The 10121-nt window shown below is 34.5% G+C and overlaps 2 protein-coding genes across 2 annotated transcripts; both read right to left on the bottom strand.

The window, feature by feature from the left end:
* Positions 1-6723: 6723 nt before the first annotated feature.
* LOC138865758 (uncharacterized) lies at positions 6724-7472 on the bottom strand. The gene is made up of 2 exons (XM_070137067.1): positions 7441-7472; positions 6724-7348 (listed from the first exon to the last, which is right to left on the bottom strand). Exons 1-2 carry the CDS (start codon positions 7470-7472, stop codon positions 6724-6726), a joined length of 657 nt encoding a protein of 218 aa, XP_069993168.1.
* Positions 7473-9032: 1560 nt separating this feature from the next.
* Positions 9033-10121, bottom strand: LOC138865676 (uncharacterized). Its single transcript, XM_070136794.1, has 2 exons — positions 10022-10121; positions 9033-9899 (listed from the first exon to the last, which is right to left on the bottom strand). Exons 1-2 carry the CDS (start codon positions 10031-10033, stop codon positions 9123-9125), a joined length of 789 nt encoding a protein of 262 aa, XP_069992895.1. The 5' UTR covers positions 10034-10121; the 3' UTR covers positions 9033-9122.

The following is a 10121-nucleotide window of genomic DNA, read 5'->3' as shown; positions in this document are numbered from 1 at the left end:
ACTCGTAATTTCTTATACAATTTTATTCAGACCTAAATAGACTTTCAGAAATATTTCATCGTGCCAAATTATAAACCACGATGGTCACTTAAATGCCTTTCTTATTAAAAAAAAATAAAATAAAATAAAATAAAAATAATAATAAATAAATAAACAAAATAAAAAAATGATAATAATGATATTGAAAAATAAAAATGCAAATGATTCATGAATGTAATGAATCTCTGTGCATGTATATATATATATATATATATATATATATATATATATATATATATATATATATATATATATATATATATATATATATATATATATATATATATATATATATATATATATATATATACATACTTGTGTTTGCCTGTGTGTATTTCATGTGGTAGAACATAAGTAAAATATTGCTATTCCATTTCTTTTTACTAAAAGAATACATATTATACGTATATAGACCAAAACAAAAACTCTCATCATTCGATAATCAATGCATTATAAAGTCTTTTACATAACTAGAAATATGTGTACTATAGATGTATATATAGTGAACTCTATGGCACACTGTATAGATTAGAGGAAGTTGAAACAACGCAGGATCCTTCCCCAAACCCACTTTCTGCGACGAATCCACCATACATACATGACGAGAATTGTATGAAATTAAGATGCTCAGATCGAGAACTCTTATGATGTACTGTAAATATTAGATGGAGTGGAAACAACGGTGGAGCCTCCACCAAAACCACCTCCGGTAATGAATCCACTGTAACTAACACTAGAGCTAAATTCTCCAGTGTCGCCATCGCTTAAGAAGCCTCCGCTAATAACGCCTCCCGCTAATCCATCGCTAATTCCGCCACCGAAACCACCGCTAACACCTCCGCCACCGCCACCAATCACTTGACTGCCGCCTTAGGAAGCTACATCCAAAGCACTCTGGAAATCACCGCTGGGAAGAACTGGGTTCTCGCCGTCAACGTAGTTTACGAATATTGTAGGTCTGATCACATTTTTTTTTTTCTTTATGACGCATTCTTTATCCATAAGTAGGTCGCTCCACGGCATAATCCATCCTATATGGTGGTATATTGTGTGAAGGAATATTAGCTAAAGTAAGATGTACTATGGACTTCTGTGAAAAGGGACATGGCATTAGAAATATTAGTTTTTGTTTTAATTTTCCTGCATGGGATGATTTCGTCTCCTATAGAATCCCATTGTTTTTTTTCTATATTATAATTAACATCATTATTAGTATCATTGTTAGAAATAGTACTTTCATTGTTATCATTACCATCACTATTATTAACATCAGTATTATAATTGATATTAGTAACTTCATCACTGTTGTCATTTCTATTATAATTATTATTAATTTTGTTATCGTTGTTTCCATTATCATTATTGTTATTATTATTATTATTAAGGAAAGGGGTCTAGTCTTTTTCTTTAGCCTTTTATTCCATTCTAGTGCTTTTATAGTTTTAATTGAGATTCTCTTTTTATAGTCGTTTTTTCGATTTTACAGTCATTTTATTTCCCTTACTTTTAAGACTCGAAAGTATATTTTCGACAGAACTTAATTCATTAGATATATTTAATTTCCATTATCATTTTACACTAGACATTTTTTGCTTTAATGTAAATATTTTTCATTATTATTATTATAATTATTATTATTACTATTATCATTACCATTACTATTTCAACTTAAAACTGTTTTTGATCATTTTGTTCTGGCATTTTAAAATTTATGTTTTTAACCTGGAAGGTCAATTCTGATGTTTGATAAATAACAGAGGTGTACAGTCGAACGTCTTAAATATCGCGAAAGACGGCACGAAATATACTTAGTCTGGACCAGATACCCTGTGTGTTACTACCCCCTGTGTGAAGTTCGAACATTGCAAGGCGGCCACGCCCCCCCCCCCAAAAAAAAAAAAAAAAAAAAAAAAAGAAACAAAGAGTTACGTCCTGTGTACTGACGTTTTTTCCGAAGGAGTTGGACGTGATCCTTGTTTTAGTGCTTGTCTTGCATATCTAAGCTGAATTTCATACGTTTCATCTTAATTGGTTCATTAACCTGAGTAATATATGTTATTATTACCAGCCTTGTAAGTTTATTATAAACATTACTAATTACTTATGGCGGAATATCAAACCAACAATGACTAGTCTGTATGTGAAAAAGACGATAATTTCTGTTTATGTCAATAGGAAACTTACCTCCATTCCAAATGTTTAGAAGTTTTTCGTTTTACTTATTGCTACTTTTATTAACACATTTAATTCATTCTACATTTATATAGAGCAATGCAGCTTTTCAGTATTTTTTATACGATTAAGAATGACACTGTATCAGAATTATAATTGGCACCAAAAACCTCTGCTTAGATATTTCTGTGCAATATTTTTAACACAAAGAAACGGGCTTCGGGAGTTCTTATGCATATGGCTTAGTCTCTTTTCTCATTCATTACATCTTTGAATAAATTCATTCCAACTGTGATTATGCTTAGAAATGCTAAGATAATAATTTTCCCGTACGTTGATACAAAATCATGAAGTAATTTTTATACATATATATATATATATATATATATATATATATATATATATATATATATATATATATATATATATATATATATATATATATATATGTATATATATATATTGTAAAAAAGAAAAAAAATGGCATTGTGATTTCCTTCCAAAATATACATAATTTGGGGCTCTTTCAAAGTACAAACAGATAAATAATTTGCTTCTACTTTTTTTTTTTTTTTTTTTTTTTAACCTTTCCTGGATGTTATAATTCCATCTACTGGAAGCTGAAGTTTCTTTTATCTGTTTATTATTATTATTATCTTCATTATTATTAATTTCATCTTTGCTATTTCTGTGTAGAATTATTATTGGTATTATATTATTATGTTATTAATATTTTAATTACTCTTATTATCAATATCATAATTGTTGTTATTGATATTTTCAGAATTATTCTCTTTATTACTATTATTTACATGGTTATTGTTATTTTAATTTTCATTGTCGTTCGTGTGATTATTGTGACAATGATGATAATAGAAATTTTTACTATTATCATTATTGTTATCACTATTATTATTATCAGTACTATCATTATCATCATTATCATTATTATTATCATCGACATTAATATTATTCTTATTTTTATCATTATCGTCATTATTATCATTGTTATTACAGTTATTATTATTTTCATTATTTCTTTTAATATCGCGATTATTATTAATATCATTATTACCATCCCTATCATCATCATCACCTTAACCATCACCATCATCATTAATCATTATCATCACCATGCTCTCATTACCATTATAATTTACATTACAGTCACCATTATCCTCATCATTAACATTACTTTTACCATTATTATTATTCCTATTATTGTTATTAACCTCTTCCTTAATATAATGTTCATTTTCATAATCAGCATAATCTTTGTTTTATTAAACAATAAAATTAGTAATGATATTGACTATATTAGCAGTATTACTACTACTAATAACAATAATGACAATAATAATAACGTTCATGATGATGATACCAAAACAGTAATAGTAACAGTAATAATGACCGTATCAATAATAACAATAAGGAATATAATGATAGTAACAATAAAAGATAATAATAATGATGACAATTAGGGCAATAATGGTGACATGATAAAAATATGGTTGTCATTATAATCAATCTTCATTTTCATCATTATCATCATCTATGTTATCATTATCGCCGAGAGTATTGTCTTTCATTTTAGCATTATTGCTATTGTTGATAGTATTATGATTTCCATTTCGACGTTTTATTTTTTATTTTTGTTTGGTAACAAAGACCTTGCTCCGTTCTAGATATCAAAATACTCTCCTTTTTTTATTTTTGTATATTATTACATTTGATTCATTCTCTATTTTTCATAAACCTATTATTGTGACGGTGATAACCTTGACTTTGTTGTTTTACGTGATTTATGAAGGAAAATACATAATAAATTACTAAAGAATATTTACGAATATTATTTTTTGTATGACTGTTTATGCGTGGGTATTGTGTCAGTATAGATGTCATATACATCGCAGTATAGGATAAGAATTCAGATAATCCTAACTAGGGGTTGTATGTTGAATATGGGCATTTGATGGTCTGGAAACAGCGATGGAGCCTCCACCAAAACGACCTCCGGTGTTGAATCCACCGCCATTTCCACCAGAGATAAATTCTCACCGTTGCCACCGCTTAAGAAGCTTCCGCTAATAACACCACCTGCTAATCCTCCGCTAAATCCGCCACCGAAACCATCGCCAACAACTCCTGCGCCTCCTCCAATCACTTGACCGCCGCCCTGGGAAGTTGCGTTCAAGGCGCTCTGGAGATCAACACCGCTTGGAAGAACTGGGTTCTCGCCGTCAGCATAGTTCACGAAGTACAATTCAGGACTACTTGCTGGTTGTGCTGGCACTTCAATCACTTCCTGTCCCTGCTCCGCCTGTTTGTTGACACGACGTGTTTCTGTTGTGGTGGAGGCACGACGATAGGATCTTGTCCTTGTCCTCCTTCAGGAGTTCGGATGAACACAATATTTGCATCTATGGTTGGCTCAGGGATGTAAGGCGGAGAATCATGGGAAGCTGGTGGTGCTGGCGGCGCGTCATATAAGTACACTTTACGGTTGACACGTGGAGTGACACACCTACCGTCCACATGTAGTACCTGTCCTGGACCGCATTCTCCTGATTCAGATCCTGTTCCCGGACCTCCAATTCCAAAACTTGATCCTAAAGGCGTACCTAGATTGTAACATTGAAGGCTGGCCCACGAGTATTGTGATGAAGACCTGCAGAATGATAACGCAGCGACATAATTTGCTTTACAGGAGCATCTCATTGTTTTCGTTTCCTTTCATCATAATATTTTTTTTTTTTTCAAAGCATTTCCTTTCGAGCGAACTCACTGACACAACAGAGATCTGAATTACCAAGAGCTTCATGTTGGAAGTAACGCTCACCCGCGCCAAGTGCTGCCTTTTATATGTCATATTTCCTCTCGCTCCATTCTCCTGATGTCCCATCACCCTCCCAGGTCGCCCCAGAACCTACCACAGACATTATTGTTTTATCTCCTAAAGTGTGTTATGGCGTATTTGTGTTTTAGAAATGTGTAGGTCTGGTATACATGAACATGTTTGCGTTATTTCTCCATGCCGCTTACTTTACTCACAAGTAGGTTACAACACAAGCTACCCTTCACAATATAGTAGTTCCCTTTTACCCGCCTAATTCTATCAACTCTGTCTTTCCAATCCCTCCCCCCCCCTTCTATGATCCTACATTCTCTATTAACCCGCCATTCCCTAACCCCTTTGCGAGATGAGAGTTTCTATGTTTGAAAATGAGTATCAGTATCTTATCTTTTATGAAGCAAACTATACTGGTACATTTATATATGTGAATTGCTCCCGTTTCTCCATTTCCATTCCGTTTTTCCCCTATTCTCTTTCTCCTTTCTTAATATATTCCCTTACTCATCCACTGCATTTCGAAGAAATATAGATACCGTAAGGTCATTATATCTGGGTTATAGTTGGCACGGAAAATGGCTTTTTAGTTATTTCATGGAATATTTTAAACTCGGAGAAACAATTCGTAGTATTTTCATTCCAGTGTATAAGAATGTAGGCTGTAATACATAATTCTAGCATCTTTAAAAAGGGAATAATTATACAAATTATACATGTTAAAAGGTTTTGCTTCGCCTATTTGGGATTATTTCATTTTTTATTGAATTATTTGGTTTATTTTCTTCACCATCATTATCATCATCACTGTTGTTGCTGTAGTTGTTAATGATAATAATGTTATTAATAATGGTAATGATAATAAGTATAGCAGCCTCATCAACAAAAATAATAATAATTATTATTATTATTACCATTATTACCATTATCATTATCATTACTATAGGAAGGAAGGAAGGAGAAATTATTACTTTTCTCATCATAATTATTGTCATTGTCACCATCATATTACCACTGTCTTCATCATGTTTAATATCATTAGCACTGTCATTTCCGTATGTACCTTTGCCAAACCAATGATGGCTGGAGGGTCTACGAGGATTTTTTCTCTCTCTCTCTCTCTCTCTCTCTCTCTCTGCCAGTAGAAAATTATTATACATACATACATACATACATACATACATATATATATATATATATATATATATATATATATATATATATATATATACATATACATATATAACCAGATTTAATTATCTACATTTATATAAATCTATTTAAATTTTCTGTAAACTTTACTCGACTAAATTAGGACCTGACAATCTCAGGACATTTTATTTGATTTTACTATCCACTTGCCTCATAAAAAAGGGACGAATGAAAGAATTCGTAAAATGAATTCTAAACCATACATATAGACTTTGTAACTTGGTATATTTATACATGTTCGTGTGTAGTTTATATTTCCGTGCGTGCCTGTCACGTGGAGTGAAACATAGGTCAAGAATCGTTCTCAAACATATAGATTTTCATATTTATTAAATGAATGTATACACATCCGTATAACAAAACTAAACGTATAATTCCTGAACATTATTTCCCTAAAGCTTTTCAGATATAACTTTCGTTCGAAGTAAATGATACTATGCTTCCACAAAGGACTACGGAGTACTGTAGAGATTCGAGGGAGCGGAAATAATGCTGGAGCCTCCACCGAAACTACTTCCGGTGATGAATCCACCGCCACTTCCACCAGAGATGAATTCTCCACTGACGCCACCGCTAATAACACCACCTCCGAATCCACCGCTAAATCCGCCTCCAAAACTACCGCCAACACCTCCGCTGCCTCCGAAACCACCGCCAACACCGCCACCGCCACCAATTACTTGACCGCCGCCCTGAGAAGCTGCGTTCAAGGCACTCTGGAGATCAACACCGCTGGGAAGAAATGGGTTCTCGCCGTCTGCGTAGTTCACGAAGTAAACTTCAGGACTACTTGCTGGTGGTGCTGGCACTTCAATCACATCCTGTCCTTGCTCCGTCTCTTTGTTGAGGACATACACGACGTGTTTCTGTTGTGGCGGAGGCACGACGATGGGATCTGGTCCTTGTCCTCCTTCAGGAGTTCGGATGAACACGATATTTGTATCTATGGTTGGCTCAGGGATGTAAGGCGGAGGACCATAGGACACCTGTCTGGGACCGTATCCTCCTGAGCTAATTCCTGGTTCCGGATTAAAAGCTGCAAAGAGACGTCGGTGTGACACACATTGCTGAATAATGCTCTCAGTATTTAGTTGACTTTGTTCATTTAATTCATCTTATTTCATTGCCTACTCACTCCCTGCCCCTACCCTCTTCCTACCGTACCTTACCTTCCCCGCAGCCCAATCATTGGTGCCCTCATCCCATTCGCACGCGCACGCGCGTCGCTGTGTATCTAGGATATTAGTTTCTGGACCGATATAGATGATGATTAAATAGTCTCCTTTTTCACGCTCTTAGCATAAACACTTAAATTATGTATGTATATATTACTTTATTATTTTTCACTATTTCTTGTCTTCTATTTCTCTTTTAGGTTATTCTACTGTCATTTTCCCATTCTTATTTTTCGTTTCTTCATAATAGCTGTTTTAAAGAAAGCATGACTTCGTATCTCGGATTCGGCGCGACTGCCGTCGGCTGCCATGAATTTAGCCCAGAAAAAAATATCCACCTGTAGCTTGGACATTCCTTCTTTTGCTTTACTCTCTTTTCTATTTAATTGACTTTTATCCACACCTTTCTACTTTACTATATGTGTTCGTCTACATATTTAGATATACATTGCCATATGCATGGAGATCGTAACATAATGAGAACAGTATGAAATGGTATATAACTTATTATAATAGTATATATACCTCAATATATATTTTAGTGTGCGGATTTCCTACTTTTAAGTATGACTATTAAATTAATTCCAATATTTTGTGTATGAAAGTTAAGGTAACATAGATTTTAAGTTCGAAAGACGAATACACATCAAGTGCACAGATTTTAGTTATAGGTAACGTTTTCCCTGAGCTCTCGGGTATGGAATTATGCCATCTTTTGACTATTTACTTTTTGTTTATTATTTTTCTTCTTCTTATTATTATTATTTTTTTCAAATGTACAGAGCACTACCAAATTTCCAAAGTTTCGTAGTATGTGCATTACCTAATATTTGGTGCAAACGAAAATTATCTTTTGAAATTATAATAAAAATATATGTTACCATATATAATTTTCTTTTGTTATCAGGACCTACAAAGCATTTCAGTATTTTTTATCTGACCAAATTCCGGTGATGATCCCTCGGTTTCTTTTCCTCTAATTATCACTGCACGTGGTATGCGATTTTTTTTTTTTTTTTTTTTTTTTTAATCAAAACCATTAAACTATTATTTCGGGTACGCGTGTACTTATATACTTTCGTATTTCCATGCCCAATTTTGCAAAACAGAGATAAAGAATCGCTTTTGTATTTTATTAAAAACTATTACTCTTTTCTTTGAGTAAAGCACAGTACGAGACCTAGTCTGTATAAGCATTTGAATCTCCTGTCATTAGGAAATGCTTCCAGGTGATTTTTCTTGACTTCTATACATGTTATCATAGTTATTAATCTTATTTTGTGGTAGACCTATAATATTTTATTCGACTATACTGAATACGCACTATTTTTCTTTCTTATAGAAGGTATCTGCATTTAGCAAGTGAAATATATATATATATATATATATATATATATATATATATATATATATATATATATATATATATATATATATATAGACACATTTCCATGAAGGCAAAACAATAAAAAAAACTTACAATGTATTTGTAAGTGCATATGTATGATTGTATGCTAATGTCTTTCTCTTCCTTTTATGCAGCAGAGCATAGGTTAAGAATTGCTCATCTATTCTTATTTTCTTTATTGAAAAAAAGAAATGTAAAGTTTATAAACTCCATATGGATAACAAGTTAATTAGAAGCACATAGTATGGAAATTTTCAGATGCTGAACTCTATGGTGCACTGTAAAGATTAGATGGAGTGGAAACAATGCTGGAGCCTCCATCGAAACCACCTCCTGTGATGAATCCACCGCCACTTCCACCAGAGATGAATTCTCCGCTATCTCCACCGCTTACGAAACCTCCGCTAATAACACCACCTCCGAATCCACCGCTAATTCCGCCTCCGAATCCACCGCTAATTCCACCTCCGAAACCACCGCTGACTCCGAATCCACCGCCAACACCTCCGCCACCGCCACCAATTACTTGACCGCCGCCCTGAGAAGCTGCGTTCAAGGCACTCTGGAGATCAACACCGCTGGGAAGAACTGGGTTCTCGCCGTCTGCGTAGTTCACGAAGTAAACTTCAGGACTACTTGCTGGTGGTGCTGGCACTTCAATTACATCCTGTCCTTGCTCCGTCTGTTTGTTGAGGACATACACGACGTGTTTCTGTTGTGGCGGAGGCACGACGATGGGATCTGGTCCTTGTCCTCCTTCAGGAGTTCGGATGAACACGATATTTGTATCTATGGTTGGCTCAGGGATGTAAGGCGGAGGACCATAGGACACAGGTGCTGGTGGTGCGTCATATAAATACACTTTACGGTTGACACGTGGAGTGACACACCTGCCGTCCACATGCAGCACCTGTCCGGGACCGCATCCTCCTGATCCAAATCCTGGTCCCGGACCCCCAATTCCAAAACTTGGTCCTGAAGGCGTACCTAGATTGTAACCTTGAGGGCTGGCTAACGACGTGGCTACGATTATTGTGATTAAGATCTGCAAAAGGAGAAAGCAGTGACATAGTTTGCTTTATAAGAGATCATTGTTTTCATTTCTTTTCCTCGTATCATTCCTTTCCTTTCGAGCGAACTCACTGACACAACAGAGATCTGACTTACCAGGAGCTTCATGTTGGAAGTAATGCTCACCAGCGCCAAGTGCTGCCTTTTATATGTCACATTTCCTCTCGCTCCATTCTCCTGCTCTCATCGCCCTCAC

Source organism: Penaeus vannamei, chromosome 22 (genome assembly GCF_042767895.1).
Source record: "Penaeus vannamei isolate JL-2024 chromosome 22, ASM4276789v1, whole genome shotgun sequence".
NCBI lineage: Eukaryota > Metazoa > Arthropoda > Malacostraca > Decapoda > Penaeidae > Penaeus > Penaeus vannamei.
This window is presented reverse-complemented; position numbering and strand designations above follow the sequence as displayed.

Bases quoted from the DNA above. Each gene is read 5' to 3' on its own strand.
- LOC138865758 (XM_070137067.1), bottom strand. From the start codon at position 7,472: ATGAGGGCACCAATGATTGGGCTGCGGGGAAG. The intron at 7,349-7,440 runs GTAAGGTACGGT...AAATACTGAGAG, and splicing joins ATGATTGGGCTGCGGGGAAG to CATTATTCAGCAATGTGTGT.